General features: G+C 40.6%; 1 protein-coding gene across 8 annotated transcripts in view; it reads left to right on the forward strand.

Annotated features, from left to right (window-relative positions):
- The window catches only part of ZNF185 (zinc finger protein 185 with LIM domain), a 171,398-nt gene extending 158,393 nt beyond the window's left edge, over window positions 1–13,005 (forward strand). For 7 of the 8 annotated variants that reach the window (XM_033946215.1, XM_033946214.1, XM_033946210.1 and 4 more), the window contains 5 exons: window positions 2,188–2,271; window positions 6,207–6,293; window positions 7,233–7,332; window positions 9,239–9,337; window positions 12,765–13,005. In XM_033946215.1, coding sequence (XP_033802106.1) covers window positions 2,188–2,271; window positions 6,207–6,293; window positions 7,233–7,332; window positions 9,239–9,337 — 370 coding nt within the window. In that variant the 3' untranslated portion in view covers window positions 12,765–13,005. The remainder of the gene's footprint in view (window positions 1–2,187; window positions 2,272–6,206; window positions 6,294–7,232; window positions 7,333–9,238; window positions 9,338–12,764) is intronic. The other variant, XM_033946209.1, reaches the window with a different exon arrangement.
- The last annotated feature ends 6,562 nt before the right edge of the window (window positions 13,006–19,567 follow it).

Raw genomic sequence — 19,567 nt, forward strand, 5'->3', positions numbered from 1 at the left:
TTTGAGAGAAAAAAAAATGGTAAAACTAGAGGGCATAAATTGAGGTTGCAGGGAGGTAAACTTAGGAATAATGTCAGGAAATTCTATTTTCACAGAGAGGATGGTGTAATAAGGAAACACATGTGCTGGAGAGGAGAGATTAGGACACAACAGTCTCATATGAAGAAAACACTTTTTATTCTTTTTAATTTATCTCACACTTTACAGAAAGTTAGCTTGGCTTACCTCAGCCAAGCAGTACAGGCATCAGTCCTTTCCCCACAGATCTGCCCTCAGCTGATTTCTAGGGAAAAACCAGGAGTTCACATCTCTCACTCAGGGTCCTCCCCGAACTACTCCCAGGTTTAGCATATGTTCTCCTCCCTGCCTAAGGACTGCCCCTGCGACTCAACAGGAATGCTGAGCCCAGTGCATCCTGGGACTGCACTACTGGGCCAGTGCCCTCTGCTGCCCAGTGATAGAATAACAGCAATACCAAGGGAGAATCCCTGACTCTTTTACAGGTGGTTGATGCCTGGAATGCCCTCCTAAGGAAGATAGTGGAAAAGAAAATGGTGATGGAATTCAAAAAATTGTGGGATGAACACAGAGGATATCTAATTAGAAAATGAATGGTATGAATTGAAGAGCTGAGGCCGGTACTGGCAGACTTACACGCTCTGTGTCCCGTATCTGGCTATTCAGTATAGGATATTGATGGGAACTCCAGTAACATGGAACATGAAGATGTTGCTGGGCAGACTTTATGGTACATATCCCGCAAATGATGAGGTGGTTGGATAGGCTAGAATGAGCTTCAACGGCAACTCCAGTAGTTGTAACCTAAGGACAGTACCGGGTGGACTTTACAGTCTACGGCCCAGAAATATCAAAGAATTTATAAGGTATGCAATTAATGGGCAGACTGGGATGGACCATTCAGATCTTTATCTGCTGTCATTTACTATGCTATTCTTGTCTAAGTTGGAATGAATTTCACTTTAGACTGTCTAGGTACTGTAATGAAGTATAAAGCCTGATTGCCTGTCTAGGGTGTAAAACCAGTGCCTTGTCTATAAAAGATGAAATTTGGGAGTATACTACCTTTTCAAGGAAAACATAAATTCAAGACTGGATGGTAGTGTGACAAGAGTCTAAAGTATAGCATAATTATGCATCACTTTTTTTTCTACACTAAAACATCAGTAACACATTTGCTATTTTAAGAAACAAAATAAGTCTTTAGGTAGACATGAAAGAGATGTCATGCAGGGTCAAAATAATTTAATTCACTCTTGTCTTACAACACCGTAATTACTCTATCCTCTTCATATACTGCCTCATCAATATGATTCAGAAGGAAAAGCTACAAAATTAGGAAGTATTGCCTTGCCTTGGAGATAGATGTTCTTAGCCATGCCTATATATATAGCACAAATACTCGGATTTGTGAAAAATCAATATTATACTAAGATACACTTTCACAAGAAAAAGCAGATGATGTCATGTAAAGAGTTTAGACAGGGCTGCTTTAGTTATAGGGAGAAAGTTCAGACTGAACTAGAGGAAAAGCCTCAGACAAGAGCCCTCCCACCACCACAATGGTGGATAAAGGTGGTAGGGTGGTAACCTCACTGGCAAAAACCTCTGTTATACTCCCAATTATAATCAACTATAAGCAGGGCTGTCTATGCTTGATAGAAGAAAAAACTTTCTACTTATCTATGCCTATAACATGTAAGCTAGTGGTCTTCACAGCTTTTTCAATCAGGGCCACTTTGTATTCAAATGAGCTGAAGGAAAGCTGTTAAATACCTTCCCATGGAAGGCCAACTCCTAATGGTAAGGGTTAGGGAAGCCATTTTGCATCATGAAATCAGATGATGCAAGAACAGAGGGGGATTGCTCCCATCCTGGCCCACTATACCACCAACAAAAACCTCTGGGTAAGTCCTGAGGATGATGGAAAGAGTTAGGATTTGCACATGTGGGTGGGGCTGAGATCTTAGGGAGGAGGTTGTTGAGGGTTGGGGAATCAGAATGGGTATAATAATGGAATGGGGGGGGGGTCAAATCAGGAGTCCTTACAGTCAGGGCCATTGCCACCCTACTGGACTAATGGTAGCATAGCTTCATTTACTGCCTTTGGTGATAAATACAGCAGTAGTTCTAATATGAATGTTGCTATTGTTTATTTCTGTCTCGCAGTTCTAGAGGGGTCCTCTTTCTGAAAGAATATGTGAACACAAGTGAGCTTTCTTCTCGAAATCCCTCCTCTCCAGTCTATGACACGTAAGAAAAGTTCTTGAATTCAATCTCATGCACCACAATTGCATATACCCTTCCCTCTATAACTTGGCATGTACTGTTAAGCACCAAGGGGTTGATTCTATAAAAAGCGCCTAACTTAATTGGCAAAATAATCTTAATAGCCTCTATAATTGGAAAAAATAAATTAATTAGGCAATAGGTGCCTATCCGATTCTCTAACAGATAGCCTATTGCATGGTGCTTAACGGTGCCTAACGCCTAAGTGGCGTTTCTATGAGTGGAGCATGACTTAGGCACTGCTAAGCGTGATTCTCCAAAAACTTAGCCACCTGAAATGTAGGCCCTGAAAATCCTGGCCTACATTTCAGGTGCCTAAGTTTTTACATAGGTGCCACTAGCCGCAATTTTGTAAACGGTGTCTGAGTGTGACTGATCACAGCCGGCGTCATTCTTCTAGGCATTGGCTGATTTAGGCGCCGTTATAGAATCAGCCCCCAAGTGCCCGCACATATTATAGAATAGCAGCACGTATGTGATCGTTTGGGAAAACATGATTAAAGTCACAGATTCAAAATGTTGCAAGTGGTTGATTTTTCACATCATGAGTCCAAATCAAAATTGGGTTAATGAGTTCTACACTTAGGGGCCCTTTTACTAAAGCATAGTGTGCACTAACAGAATTAGTGTGCACCAAATGCTATGAAGGCCTTTTTATACCTAGGGGCTTCTTAGTAATTACCGTGCACTAATTCCATCAGAACATGCTAAGCTTTATTAAAAGGATCCCTTCTTTATCTAATTTATGATTTTCAAACCTCCTTTATGATAAAAATGAACTCAAAGTGGTTTTGTCAAAATCTTATGGAGAGGCTGTTTCTAGTGACTTCAGTTATATTTTCCCAAGTGTATCAGAGGTGTCAATAATTGGCAGTTATTTGCATATGTGTTAGATGCTTTTCTATAAAGTATAAGTCAAAGTCATTTCAAGGCAGTTCTGGAAAGGGCACCACAAGTTAATTGCCAATATGCAGTACACTAAGCGCTAATTCTATAACATCATCAGGGCACTCAGAGTCCATTACTGAATAATTGTGCAAATTAGTATTTAGGCACCAACATTTAAGCATGCCCATTTATAACATGTAACTTACAGTATTCTGTAAGTTGCACTTGTAAATGTGGGATCGCCAATGCCCCGCCCACATTTATGCTCCTTTGCATTGGTGTACTATGTGAGCTCTGGCATGCTCTCAGACGGTACTGACAGACCCCTATAATTTAGATAGTCTGATGTTTGAAGCCTAATAAAATCAGGGGGTAAATCCTTGTCTAGGGTTCCCTAAGGCCCCCTGCAGGATTTGTCTACTTCCTTGAGGATCTAGGAGCGTTTGCGCAGTAGCGCTTTGCTGCAGATGCTGGGTCACTATTTCCAGGCTCCAGAAGGGATTTTTGACCCACAGACTGAGCCACCTGTGAATCCATGGCCCTGGAGGGATCAGAGGAGGGTAAACCCATGACTCCCACCCCCCTCACATGATTCACGGCATGTGGCACATGGACTCTCCTCTTTCGGCCATCCATTGAAAATCTAGCATGATATAGGGGTAGAACAGCCTGAGAAGTTACTCTGTATTGATTCCGAGCCAAACTGAGGTGTTTATGAGGCAGATGGAGGCAGATTGAGTTGCCACAGCAGCATTCTAGCACCAAAAACAGCCTGGAAGAGCAAAATTACAGTTCAAACAATTCAGGGAAGAGATTTTTAGAGATGGTAGACCCTAAAGGAAGCCCCAGCAACCCTCAAAAATGCAATTTAAAACGACCCCCCGATGTCTCTCATAGACTACAATAGCCTGTACTCACAGTTACTGTTGGTGCTGGGATTCCAGCTGAAGTACAGAGAAGACGTTTGCCTCAGATAAGTGTGTGAGTGGCTCCAAAAGCTTGTATCTTTAGACTGCCAGTCAAACCAATAAATGTGACTGAGATCTCAAACATGTCGAAGGGGAGAGGTAAATGCAGATAGCACCTGGTAAAGCCCTCAGGACTGGCATCTGCGCTCAAGCTCTGGATAACCACAAGTGAGATCTGCTATGAGAGGAACAGTCCCCAGGCCTCCAAATTGTTAGTGCAGGCTGGCTAGGCAAGTTGCCCTAAGGGTTGCCCTGCTAAATACAGACTCGGTCCAGAACGTCTGTGTCTTCTCACAGTCAGAGCTGTCCCAGGAGCACTGGGAACTTCTGCAGCACACACAGCTTCACAATCCAGATTAAATACCTGAAAATAATTAAAATGATCTCAGAGCAGATCAGAAAACCACCTTCCAACTCACAGGAGGTGGAGCCAAAGAAAATGTAACTCCTTCGACATAAACTCCTCAAATCCAACCTCCACTAGATCCACTCAAAAATTAAAACTATCCTACCCCTCCTTAAAAGGCATCTCCCTTGTTGGTAAACTTGGCTCTTCCCTCCCTTTCAGAATCACTCAGCTCTGGAACAGTCTCCCTTCCCCTCTCCGCAATTTGAGCCCCCTTCTACCATTCCGTAAGCATCTGAAGACCTGGCTCTTCTCCAGAACGTAACCCCGTCCCGCTCCTGGCACTCTCACACCAACCTCTCTTCTCTCATACTTATATAATTCCACTGGAGTTCCGTTCCTTCCCTAACCATGTAAACCGTGTCGAGCTCCATCTGCGGAGATGATGCGGTATATAAACCCAAGATTTAGATTAGATTAGATTAGATTAGATTGTCAAGACTCCTGTACGCTTTGCACCAGAATTAATCTGTACCATGTGTTGAAATGTCTCAGTATTCTCCTGTTGTGAACCGCCCAGAACTACTGGTTGGGCGGTATACAAGAAAATAAATTATTATTATTATTACTATTACTATTATTTGCGTGTAACCGTGAGTGGGGGCATAAACATGGGCAGAGCATGGGCATGTCACCGAGCCATTGGCATAGCCAAGGGTGAGCCAGGGTGGGCACAGACTCACCCAGCAATGGTGCAGCTAGTTTGTGGCTGCCAAGCCTCACCAGCTGATATGTCACATTGCTGGGAATCTTCAACTTCCTCCCCCAACCCCCTCCACACTGGTAGAGTGACCTAGTGGTTAGAGCAGCTGCTCAGCACCCTGAGGTCATGAGTTTGATTCCTACTGTAGCTCCCTGTGACTCTGTGCAAGTCATATAACATGTCATTGCCCCAGGTACATAATAAGCACTTGTCTAAAAATATGTATACCATTTTGATTGTAACTACACAGAAAAAGCTGTATATCAAGTCTCATCCTCTTTAGCACTTACCTTTTAAATCCTTCAGTCCTGGACCAGCAGTGAGAATGGACTACTCGCATCTGCCCTGATCCTTCCCTTTACGCAACTTCTTGGCTTCCTTGTTTTACAACCTGCATCTCTAATCAATATAAATGAATCAAAAACCCAGATTTGTATTAAAGTGCTCATTAATCTAAAAAAAATTATGCAAATATCTCAAAGAAGTGAAATGGAGTTATAATCAGGAACCTAATTTATTGCTATTAATTTTTGTTACCTAGACTTTGTTACTTAGACACTGAGGCTGGGAAGTGCTAGCTCCTATGTGTTTTTAAAAATGTATCCAATAAAATAGAGTGTGTGATGCAGTGGTTAGAGCTACAGCCTCAGCACCCTGAGGCTTGGGTTCAAATCCCACACTGCTCTTTGTGACTCTGGACAAGTCACTTAATCCCCTTTCCCCAGGTACATTAGAAAGAGTGGGAGTTCACCAGGACAGTTAGGGAAAAAATGCTTGGGTACCTGAATAAGTTGTAATCCGCATAGAATTGTAAGATATGCAGAATATAAATAATAAATAGAAATAGCTTTTTATCCTAACTTCTTGGCTTCTGGTACTGCATTTTCAGCTCATTTTATTGTAAATACTGATCTTTTCCTTTCTTCTCCATTAGCAGCAGTGGAGGATATGTCTCTGATCATCTTGAAAGAGAATCCTACAGCAGTAACTTTAGCTCTCCATACAACAGTGCACCGAGGAGGTAAGACTATATCTTGCAACACTATTACTATTATACAGATATGAACAAGCTGATCAGTATTGTTCATTTTGCATTTCAAATCATACTGGGGTTTGTACTGTAACTCTGTTTTCTCAGTAGGAAGGGCAAGCCAATACATGTGCTAGGAGACAAAAATAATTGTTTAGGAAAGATTTCCAAAACTTGTGCATGACCCTGATGTCTCTTGTAAAAGAGAGAGAGAGACAAAGAGAGAACATTATTTTGGCTAAACACTGTAAAATATTAAGACCAAGCAATTTGCTCAAAGCATCTAATAACTGAATCAAAGATCTTGTCGTACGCTATTATTTTTTGTCTTTAAAAAAATTGTGCCACTGCATGTCTTTGTCCACCCAGTCACGTGAACTGTATGGCGACCATGCAGAAAGACCACAACATATTCAAGTCAGTTTGGAAAACAGATTGTGTAGCAAGATTTAGTGCTGGGTACAGGAAGTAGAAGCAGCTTTCAGATTCCTCTATATCAGGGTCTCAAAGTCCCTCCTTGAGGGCCGCAATCCAATCGGGTTTTCAGGATTTCCGCAATGAATATGCATGAGATCTATGTGCATGCACAGCTTTCAATGCATATTCATTGGGGAAATCCTGAAAACTCGACTGGATTGCGGCTCTCAAGGAGGGACTTTGAGATCCCTGCTCTATATATAACCTAGGCAGAATCCAGTGAGATTCCATAATGCACCAGATAATTCTGACCCTTTACTGCACAGCAGGCCCTTTTAAAGATTCCAGTGAAAAGTCCCTTGTGTGTTGCAAAAATAAAAACTAAACAAAGCATTAGCACTTTATGAGCAAGTCTTATAGATATTTTCTTACAGCCATAAAGCTGGATTTTCTTTTTTTCCTCTTCCTCTCAGTACCTCATGCTCCCTTTTTCATTCCTTTTCATTTCTTCAGGTCAGGTGAAGGTCCCTGCACATACTGTGGCCGTGAAATTAATGACGCTAAGATCACCCTGGAGCATCTCAATATTTGCTGCCATGAATACTGCTTCAAGGTAAAGAGCATCACTTCTTCAAAACACATATCTTAGCATCCATTATGTTCATTGTAAGAGTATACTTCTACTAAAAAATTCAGCAAACTTTGCAAACCATAAAACCAAATATCCAGGACCATTCCGAGAGTATTGGGCACTTTTAAGCAAACTTTAAGCCTTTTGCCCTACCCCTCGATTAACTTTCTGTCCCCTGGCCAATTTCCAAAGATTTTGATAATTACACTTAGCAGTGTCTAACACATTATCATCACTCCTTCGAGAATGCTATTGTGAAAAATACAGAATCTGACATTATCATTTTAAATATTGTAAACCGCCTTAACATGCTTGTCAGATATGGCAATATATCAAAATTTTATACCATAAACATCAAATCACGCCAAAAGCAGGAATTAAAGTATTTAAAACATAAATAATGGAATGTTTTAATTTTGACCAGAGCACCTCTTGACAACATATGACTGAAGCAAATGCATAATGAATCACATTTATTTGAACTTAGATAAAAATAGCATGCAGAGCTATATAATCTTAACAGAATTTCCAGAAGACAATACACATTCATTCCTCCTAGCTGAAGGGGAGAATAAAGCAATAATAGGATGCAATTTACAAAAATTTTCCCCAAAGACACAGAATAGAACATCTTTAGCAAATCAGGCCTGTACATCATAGTAAATTGGAAGGTTGTAGGAAAAAACAGCTGGAAGGAGGTGTTTGAAATAAAGGAGTTGGCAGCATGGGGGTTGAACTGAAGAATAAGAACAGAGTATGGGGGTTGGGTTAGGGAAGGCTGAAGAAGAGAACATAGATATTTTGTTGAGAAAGGCTAAAGCGCCTCTGTAAGTGAATGGGTTTTAAATGTAAACAATACATAAAGGAAAGATGACTGCAGAGCACAACTTTGGATTGCTTATCACCAATGTATAAGCTTGAGAGTTGCCAGAAACTGGCATTTATTTTAGGTTATCTATTAAAAACACAGAGAACCAGATATTCAGCTGGAAGTGGTCAGCATTTTGCTGATTGTCACCATCTTTATTCCTGGATATGCAATGTCGGGCCACATCCAGGTATCAGCGTTGAATATTTAGGCATTCATGGCTAGTTAAAACATAACTGATTAAGTGCAATATTCAGCACTTAACCAGCTATGATGAAATGCATAAAGATAGGATCACATAAAACACAGCCGTATTTATGCAGTTAAGTGTTGAATATTGGCATTTAACCTGCTAAGTGCTAGTTCCACTCCCGGAACGCCCACAAAGTACCTGGTTTTGACTTAAGCAGTAATCGGGCATTTTCAGCGATACAATCAACCTAATTCTATAAAAGATGCTAAAAATTGTGCATGCAATAATTGAATAATGATCCAATTAGCACCAATTGGGATCTTAATAAGGAATTATTGGGGCTAATTGGAATTAATTAAAATTTACCTATCTATATTTAGGTGCGGGATATACATATAAATTTTTAGGAATGGTTGCAAAAAGAGGGCATGGCTATGGGAGGGTCACAGGTGGATCAGGGGCATTCCTTCAATTTATGTGTGCAGTTATAGAATAAGAGAGATCCACGTCTAATTTAGGCATGAGGATTTTCACATTTCAATTGGTATACATGGCCACACCTAAAGTTACGAGTGATTCCTGGTGCCAAACGCTATTCCATAAACACCTAAGTGTCATTTATAGAATAGCATTAAATGCTGAGTTTAGGCACCATTTATCTAGTCCTATATGGTTGTGCCACTAAATATGCCCGATTAGCCCTGGATAAGTGATTTAAATGGTCAGGAATCATTTCTGGCCATTTAAATCACTTTAAATATTGACCCAAGAGTGTGCAAGAGAAAATCTGAGTCATTTACTAATTGGGTATTTTCTTGTCTGTACAGTGTGCAATATGCCACAAACCCATGGGAGATCTACTCGACAGCATATTTATTCATCGGGATGTAGTCCACTGTCAAAGCTGCTATGAAAAACTCTTCTAGGTTGGTACCAAAATTTTGAGCTAACATAATAGAAGGATCATCTTAAGGGCTGGCTCAAACATTGGACCAGGTGAGGTTCTGGCTCAGGGTGCCAGATACAGGGTGCCAAGTCAGTGCTTCACCTGGTTCAAAGCTTTCTTCCTCTTCTCAGTCCAACATTTTTCCTCTTCTCTCTCCAGTACCTAGACTTGACATTGCTCCCTCTCCTTTCTTCCTCTTCAATCCCCCTCCCCCGTAGCCCACTAAACATTACCTTGCTTGCTGGTAGCAACAGCATATACAGCAAGCTGCTTTCAGACAGTCCTGGATCTTCCCTTTGTCACATTCCACTTGCAACTTCCTGTTGGTGGGACATGGCAGAGGAAAGACCCAGGGCTGGCCAAAAGCAGCTTGATGTGCATGCTATTACTACCGGTAAGCAAGGTAGGGTTTAGAGGGCTGCAGGAAAAAGAGAATGGAGGGAGAGAGAAGAGGGAGCAATGCTGGACTAGGGGCTGGAAAGGGGAGAAAGCTTAAACATTGGAGGGTAGGGGTGCAGATTGTGGGAAGGGGGGGGGCACCGCCATTGAAGTTGGCTCAGGGTGCCATAACCCTATAAGCCGGCCCTCATCATCCTAAAAGCACAGCAGCCTTGCTCAAGATCCTGTTTCTTATCCTAAGATGAGCTCCTACTTCTTTAGTCAGCTAGGACTGAAAGCACTGTGGAATCTCCATTGTTTGCTTTCCAGAAAGAGGACGTTTCATATACATTGGGCTATTTGCAATAAGTTGTTGGTGAGTCAAACTCAACACCTTCTGCCAGAGTCACTGTAGGAAAGATAAGAAGGAGGGTAACTTTGAACACTGACACTTAGCACACAACTTCCTAACCTAAGCCTAATGCAAAATTATAGCTCCCTAGTTCAGTAAGCAAATAGCATGAAAGTACTGTTGCATTAAAAAGTATTTGCTATAAAAAAAAAAAAAAAAACAGTGGACACTACCACGATAATATGCAACCATTTGCTACACTGAAAAGTAAAATTGTCTCCCTGTCTGTCAGTGTGTGAGTGAGGACTAGCTCACACCATGACAGGAAGGAAGACATTAGAAAACAAGAACATCTCATTGGACTCTGCATCCCCACTTCCCACCAGCAGCCGTCCCTCCCCCCGCTCTAAAAATCCTTAGTGATCTAGTGGAATTCCTGTATTCTCCTTGGACCTCCCCCAAAACAAAAAAAAGCCATGGTGGTCAAAAGAGTATGCATTGTGGTCTAGTGAACCTGACTCATCTCCCAAAAACTTCCTTTCCACCCCCCATCCCCATTCAGTTTGAAGTTGGTAAGCAGGAGAGATGCCCATTTGCTGCTGCCTTCATGCCATCATCTTGAAAAATAGTAGCACCTGACCTTTGTGGTGCATCCTGGGATTCACTGCATGGATCAGGGTCCACCATTTTGCAATATGGCAAGGCAGGAGCAAATGGCCATTGCTCCTGTTCCCAATTTCAAGATGTGTGGATCTGTGGGATTCAGGTTGGCCACAGGGATGTTGGGGTCCATTGTACTACTACTGCTTAATAGTTCTATAGACTACCATAGAAGTTTTGTTTTGGGCACCAGGGAGTGAAGGATTGGGGGATGATGATCTCTGTGATCAGTTATGAGGAGCCCAGGAAAGGGGGCAGTCAGTGATATGAGGTGAAGTGCCATACTTCACCTTAGTCACCCTCTGCTTCAAAGTTAGAATAAGGTTGCAGGTCTTCTACATCTATTCTGATGGCATTAAGGTCATGCTATTATACTTATATTTCACTCTTCTGCAGACTTCTCTGCATCCGTGCTAAAGAGTTAATTAACCTTTCTACTGTTCTAAAAATGCTGTGCCCTGGTATCTAGGCTTTAGGCAGGGTCAGCTTGTGTGCCCACAAAACTGTATGCTAAAACTGCACTAGCTTTGCACAAAGCCTGAGCACAATTAAGTTCATTGGCCCTAGAGTGCACTAATACCATTAGTGTACATTATTTGTTGCAAGGCCTATTGCATAAAATGGGCCCTAACACAAATGTGTTAATAGCATTGTTGCATGTTAACTATCAGTAAATGACCTCTAAAGTGGAAAAAAAACTGTTCCTTTTTGATGCAGGTTTATCCTAGATGTCAAAGATTTTCAATAGAGTAATGAATTTTTATCTCATCTAAGTCTTTGCCCATGAATATGTGGATTTTAAATTAGCATGCCATTATATTAAGTCCATCTGCAAAGCCTGTTTATTTATATAATCCTGAATCTTTTATGAGACTACTGTGCATAGTATTAGTTGAGTTCTTTTAGACTTGTGACTCACGAAGAAGGCGTTCTTTGCTGAAACACGGTTCTATGTTGAGTCCATTTACAAAGCCTGTTCGTAGTTATATGTATGCCTCATGGTAAAATTTTATATTTTGGCCCAGTTTACATGTGTTTAATAAGTCAATATATACCTTTTTTTAATTGAGACTGAGACTGCTCCTGCTTCTATAACTGCTGTTTGCTGATGCAAGTCTGTGAGAACCTCATTTGTTAGCCATTGATTGTTCTCTCTGGGCCAGGATTAAGTTACAAACATAGACTCATTCTGTATGGATAGAATCTTAATCCATCTTAATTCTGTTACAAGTGATTCATTTGATTTATTCATTTGTCAACAGTTACGTTAAATGTGAATTTTTGATGAAGGATTTGGAATCTCCCTCAGTATACACTTCTCCCTCCGGATTCGCGGGGGATAGGGGCAGAGCCGAACCGCGAATGGTGAAATATCGCGAATATCTTCTGGTCCAGCTCTGACCCACCCCCGCCTCTCTCCTGCCTTCTCCCCGGCATCCCGGCCTTACCTGGTGGTCTAGCGGGCTTTCGGGGCAGGAGCGTAGGAAGATCGCTCCTGCCCCGAAAGCCCGCTAGACCACCAGGTAAGGCTGGGACGCTGGGGGGAAGGCTAAACTGTGTGGGGGGGGTTCTTTTTTTCCCCTCCCCAAAAAATCGTGAATATGTGAAATTGCGATTGCCGAAACCGCGAATAGGGAGGGGGAAGTATAGCCACAAGTTTATCTATTTGGCAGTTGCACTTTAATAAAAGCCCTTTCGTGCATGTACAACAGGCTTTACACATGGAAAATGCTTTTTAAAATTATCAGAACAGACTGTAGCTGTCCCTTAGTATGATATAGGGCTCCTTTTACAAACGCGCACTAGCCGCTACTGCCTCCTCTTGAGCACGCGGTAGTTTTTCGGCTAGCACGTGCTATAGCGTGCGCTAATCTGGTGCGTGCGCTAAAAACACTAGTGCACCTTCATAAAAGGAGCCCATAGAGACACCTGATAACTTGCTAATGTATTGTGTTGAGATGTGGGTTTATGTTTGCTCATTCAGTTTGAATATTTGGCTTTCTCTGTTTGCTTTTAGGTTTCACAAAACTTGAGAGAGCCAGTGTGAAAATTCATCAGTTGTGAGGGCATCAGATATTCTTCAACAGTTTCTAGGATGTTTTTAAATCTGAATACTCAGTCTCTTCTCTTGAAATATTACTAGACCTGTTTCCCATTCGACAGCAAATTGCTGTGCAATATTACATAAATCTTAACGCTTATAAACTGCATGCTAACGTTATAAGACATAGAAATGACTTTTACAAAAAAAAAAAAATCATGATGTATAGGTTTCCGGGTCTTTGCACACTTGCAGCCCCATTTTAGATAGACTTGAGATATCCAGATTGGGATGTGTCAAATTGAGGCAGTATTTTGAAAATGGGTCTGCCAGCGTACAAATACATGCAAGAATGCACGCATGTGCACCGGTTACATGCAGCAGGAGCAATCATTTTATAAACTGGCAATGTCTAAGTCAAAACATCAACGGGAGTGACTTAGCAACATACACATCTAAGTGTCAGCATGTGTAAATTGGTATTTCTGAAGCTTGACATGTAAGTGCCAACAAAGACATGTTCGTGTGCCATTTTAAAACCAACACATCGAAATGATCTCAGTAAAGTACAGAGGCTATAATCATTCAGCACCATTGATCAATTTAGTGGGGGAGAAGAACACTGTGGCAAATTCTCCTAATCCGTCTTGTAAAGCACTGCCCAAAATGAAGAGTTTTACAAAACTGTACATACCCAAAAGCAGTTGCATTTTTTTGGTTCTACCCTAGTGCCACCCAAACCATGCCTCCTTGCCGTATGCACAAACTGCAGATTTACACAAGTAAATCTCAGCTTTCTAAAACTGAGTCTTCAACATTTATTTAATATGCATGACAGTATTTTACAGATGTAAATCATGAAGAGAGCTTCTAAAATAAAAGTGTAGAACAGGTACAAGTGGATTGATTTTTTTTTTACTACATCAAGATTTACAAAACCAGGGGATATTCAATTAAGTTAGAGTAATACTTTTAAAACCAATAGGAGGAAATACTTTATCACTGAGAGAATAGTTAAGCTCTGGAATGCATTGCCAGAGGATGTGGTAGGAGCGGTTAATGTAGCTGGTTTTATAAAAGGTTTGGACAAGTTCCTGGAGGAAAAGTCCATAGTCTGCTCATGAGACAGACATGGGGAAAGCCACTGCTTGCCCTGGATTGTTGGCATGGAATGTTGCTGCTATTTGGATTTTGGCTAGGTACTTGTGACTTGGATTGGTCTCCATGAAGACAGAATACTGGTTGATGACCCGGTCTATAAAACTAAGTTTTAGCTTAGTTTAGTTAGTTTAGTTCTTATTTATAAAGATATGTTTTAAGGAGTACTATCAGCTTCTAAGAAATGATGATTGATAATAGCATATCTACTATGCAGGGGTACTCACAAAGTTCCAAATAATTATGACAGACTAATTCCTTATTTATTTTGAGCTTAAACCCCAGATCATGCTTCATGTTGTAATCCTGCATCCTCCTTAAAAAAAACAAACTGTGGGAATAATTTTATAACAGAACAGCTAGGGAGAAAAGGCGCATATTGGGGCAGATTCCACAAAGGACACAAAAAGTACGGGTGCTATGCACCAACTCTGTAACAACAACTGCATGTGAAACTGCCATTATAGAACAGGGCTTAAGTCGGCATGTGTGTGCCTAAGTTTAGGCATCGGCACTTACGCCATGTCAAAGGCTGATATAAATGCTGGCACCTAAAGCTGACAGTTGTGATAGTATTCTGCAACTAATATGCACAACTGCCAGATATACCCTTGATCTGCCTATGGGCATGTCCTCCTTTGTAGTTGCGCACTACAGCATGGAGGAACTATGTTTATAGAATCATGCCTAAGTGCAGTTGTGCACATAACTTCAAATTAGTGTTAATCAGAACCAATTAATACTACTTAAGGGCTATTATTGATACTTAATGCCAATTGGCACCTGATTTATCAATTAAGTTAGCAAACAACTGGCACTATTCTTGTATAACTTGAGCTCCCAAATTTAGTCTAGTTGAAAATTTTGGCACCTTTTATAAAGGACATATTCTTTTGATGTCCTTTAACTGTTAGCAGTAGAGATAAATATCTTTTGAATTTGCACAGAGGAAAATAATTTTTTAAAAAAATAGTAGAAAATTCAGAAAGTTTTTTTTCTAGTACTTTGAATTTGGATCAATGATTACTTTTTCTGGCAGTAAGCTATTTTGCAAAGAGTATTATTAACTACACCTATGTATGATAGTCCCTTTTTTATTTTCAAGTTAAATTGTGTCCATTGGGAAATTTTATATTAGTTATGATTTTATCCAACACTCATGAAAATAGCAATCTCCATATATGGCTATGTGCCTTTATGAGATAGCCTCCTTAAAAGCTCTTGTACAGTTATGCCTACTTATGTGTTTAGGTACTGATAAGATTTACTAAAACATATGCCTTAAGTGCCAATTCTGACCCTGTACCTTCCATTCTGTAGCCCCAGAAATACCTATCTTTACACGACAAAAGCAGATGCTATATTTTCTGAACACCTCAAGGAAAATTTATGAAGCACCGATTTGGGTACATATAGGGGTTCCTTTACTAAGCTGTGGTAATAAGTGTCCTTAAATGGCTTTTTTCTCTGCGCTAAGGCCATTTTTACTGTAGCAAAAAAAATGGCCGATTTTCCATTTTAGGAATTAATGACCATGAGTAAAGTTTCCATTAGCATGAAGCCAGTAGCACCACCTATTTTGTAGGCTGTAAGGGTTCGTTCATTAATCTCATGTTAGTACAGCCATATTACTATGCACTAACTAACTGATTCACACTACACCCATTTTCTCCACCACCAGACATTCCTCCTCAGAAAAAAAATAGAGAAAACATTTTTAGCACATAGTTTGCATGTGTGCATCAAGCTTTTACCTCAGGATGTCTCAGCACATCCCACGCTATGCTCTTTTAAGTTGTAGTAAGCACACGCTACCATTTCTGCAATAGAGTAGACACTTCTGATGGTGTGAATAATATGAGGACGGACCTAGTGAAGCTTGAAGACTGGTCTGAAATCTGGCAGCTAAGATTTAATGCTAAGAAATGCAAGGTCATGCATTTGGACTGCAAAAACCTGAGGGAACAGTACAATTTAGGGTGTGAAGAAGGGGGTGGAGCAGTGCATGAAAGAGTGGGACTTGGTTATGATAGTATGTGATGATATTAACGTAGCCAAACAGGTTGACAAGGCAAAGGTGAGAGCTAGAAGGATGCCAAGGTGCCAAGGAAGAGGTATGGCCAGTAGAAAAAGGAGGTATTTAGAATATTGTGTACAATTCTGGAACCTACACCTTCAGAAAGATATAAACAGGATGGAGTTGGTCCAGAAGGCTACTAAAATGGTCAGTAGTCTTCATCATAAGATGTATGGGGACCAACTTAAAGGTCTCAATATGTATACTTTGGAGGAAAGGCAAAGGAGGGGAGATATGATAGAGACGTTTAAATACCTACAGTACATGACATAAATGCGCATGAGGCAAGTCTTTCATTTGAAAGGAAGCAGTGGAATGAGAGGGCATAAGACGAAGTTAAGAGGTGATAGGCTCAGGAGTAATCTAAGGAAATACTTTTTTACAGAAAGGGTGCTAGATGTATGAAATAGTCTCCCGGTAGAGATGGTAGAGACAAAGACTGTGTCTGAATTCAAGAAAGCATGGAACAGGCACGTGGGATATCTTAGGGAGAGGAGGAGATAGTGGATGCTGCAGATGGGCAGACTGGATGGACCATTTGTTTCTATGTTTCTATTTACCCCAGCTTATTAAAAGGAGTACTAATGATTAGTGCTAAATGCTAAGAAGCCCATTTTATACCTCTAGGCTTCTTGGCGTTTAGGTCACCTTAATTGTTAACACATGCTAAATCCATTAGCGCACCTAGTAAAAGGACTCCTAAATGTTTGTTAACACCAATTATTGTTAACCTTTAATTGACTAATTATGTGCGGATTTGGGATCCTAACCTAAATTTGAGTGAGCTACACAGAATATGGGAGGAAAGAATCTAAAACTACGCAGACCAACCAAAACCTGTTTTGTCATTGTCACTCAAGATATAACAACAAGAATACCTTCTACCCAAATTGCAAACATCTTTTCTTCAGTATGTGAATCTTAAGCACTGGAGGACGAAGAGGATATAAATGTTATTACAATGAAATCAAAACCATATTCTTGGAATAATATAACCCTGTGTTCTGCTCAGCCCTCTCTTAGATTACTCCCACCTCATCACAAATGTTTGTCCTACTTCCTCCTCTAATATTACTCTAACTGGAGCGGATGCATTACTGTGCTGTTGCCATCTGTGAAAACATGATAATGGGTTATAATTAGTAAAGCTGATTATAGTTAACAAATATTCAGAGCAGGCTGCATTACGAGGTTTTTTTTAACTGTTAAAGTAAATATGTACATTGGTATTTTTAAGCAATTTGAAGAAAAGTCTAACAGTGTAAATTCAATGTAATTAGTTTCCAGTTCTTTATATGTCATTAGATAAGCTACTTTGGTTTTTTTCACCCTATTAAAGACATGTGCCACTGGAATTTCTATATGTTAAAGCAGTAATTAGGTGGGCTTGAGCAGACTGTTGCAAAAGATGGGTCAGCAGGATGACTGTCTGGAGCATCCTACCCTGGGAAGGAAGGGACATTGTTGCATCTTTTAGTCAGTGTATGAGTCTGGGAGCATGTGAGCCAAAAACAGAGAGGATTCCAAATGTAACCTTTATCCTAGGCATCAATTTGTACAGTGACTGCACTGGATCTGAGCATCAGGCAAGAGATTTTATCACAATCGTTATGCAGATTTTGCTTGTCTATCAGTAGGTCCAGGCTATATTTTTGTTTATGTGCAGAGCAGCAGGTTAGAGCACTGAACTTGACTACCAAGGGAATCGAGTTCAAATTCCTCTACTACTCTTTGTGATCTTGGACAAGTCGCATAACCCTCTATTCCCTCATTTACAAGCTTAGACCCTCCAGGGATAAGAAAATACCTAGAGTACCTTAATATAACTCATCTTGAAAAAGCTGTTAGCAAAATCCAAAACAAACTATGGATAGCATTGCACCCTGAAGGCTGGTGACTTCTGAGACTCCAACAGTCACTAAGGGACTCATTTACAAAAAAGAAAGACGTCCAAAAGACAGCATAAACCAGCACTTGGATATTTGCCAAAACGTCCAAGTGCTGATTTTTTAAATTTACTTCCTAGACATCTTGCTAGGCCTTTTGTTTGCAGTGCATCCAAAGTTCAAGGGAGCGTATTGGAGGTGTGTTATGGTGTGCTTAGCGCTTGGACATATTTTGCACAATAATCAAACATTTACCAAGTCATCTAAGATGCCATTTAGACGTCCGGAGCTAGACCTGTTCTAAAAGCATCTAAAGGACAAAAAGGTACCCAAACTGACCAGATGACCACTGGGAGGATTAAGTCATGATCCCCTATACTCCCCCAGTGGTCACTGACTCCCTCCCACCCCACAAAGATCTGAATGAAAGAGTACATACTTGTCTCTATAACAGCAACATCTGGTATGTATATCTGGTACCCTTTATGTAAAGTTCACAGTATTGACCTCTAAGGCGCTCCACTGCTCTGCTGGCATGACTGTGTGGCCACTGTCCAAATGGCTTGGTTTTGGACATTTTTAATTTGGATTTTTTTTTAATGGCCAAAAAGTTGGATGTCCAAAGGGCCAAAATGTCTAGATAGGTGATAGACGTCTAGCGGTTTCGAAAATGGACATTTTCGCCAACCAATTTTGGACGCATTTCTCAAGACATCCAAATTGGACTTAGATGTACTATTGAAAATGGCCCTCCACATCTAATGCAGCAGAGTATCTGATTTCCAAGAAAGATGAGTGTTCCCTCTATGCCCATTTCTAGCACTTTGTTGCAGTCTTCCAATATAAATACTAAAGGAGTATTTATACTCTAAGAAATGGAAGGTAGCATAGCCCACATGCAAGCTGTATGATACCATCAATGGACAGATCACTTCATTTTCCATAACATAGATGCTGATAAGTATGTAAATCTGAAGCACTGGAGGATAAATATGTAAATGTTATTAAAATGTAATCAAATACATATTCTTAGAACGTATAATTAAGCAAACAATAAAGGAAGGGGAATTTTTTTTACTATGTTTTACTTCATATTTCTTGTGCCACGTTTTCTGTTTTACATATAAGCTAAAAATATGTAATCTCTGGAAACATGTAAGATAATAAATATTAAAGTATTATATATAACCTCAAGTTGTATCATGTAGTATTTAAAGAAAAACAAGTCTTTCGCTATAAAGACCACATCTGTTTCTCGCATGATTAAAATTTCAACAAAAGTCTGGTTTCACTATCACTCTTGTAGTCACATACAATGCACACCATCTATATAATACATATATACATATATATGTATACTAGTGTTTAAGCCCGTTACATTAACAGGTGCTAGAAAGGAGCCCCCTTTCCCTCTTCCCCTCCAGTCCCTCCCTGACTGTCTCTCCGTGGTCCCCTTCTGTCTTCCCCCCCCAAGCAAAGCTGTCTGCCTCCCAGCACACCCCTCCCCCAAAGCAGCCCCCTTTCCCTCTCCCCCTCCAGTTCCTCCCTGACTGTCTCTCCGTGGCCCCCCGTCTGTCTCCCCCCCCAAGCAAAGCTGTCTGGCTCTCAGCACACCCCTCCCCCAAAGCAGGCCCCTTTCCCCCTCCAGTTCCTCCCTG

The sequence above is a fragment of the Geotrypetes seraphini genome, chromosome 5 (genome assembly GCF_902459505.1).
Source record: "Geotrypetes seraphini chromosome 5, aGeoSer1.1, whole genome shotgun sequence".
Lineage (NCBI taxonomy): Eukaryota > Metazoa > Chordata > Amphibia > Gymnophiona > Dermophiidae > Geotrypetes > Geotrypetes seraphini.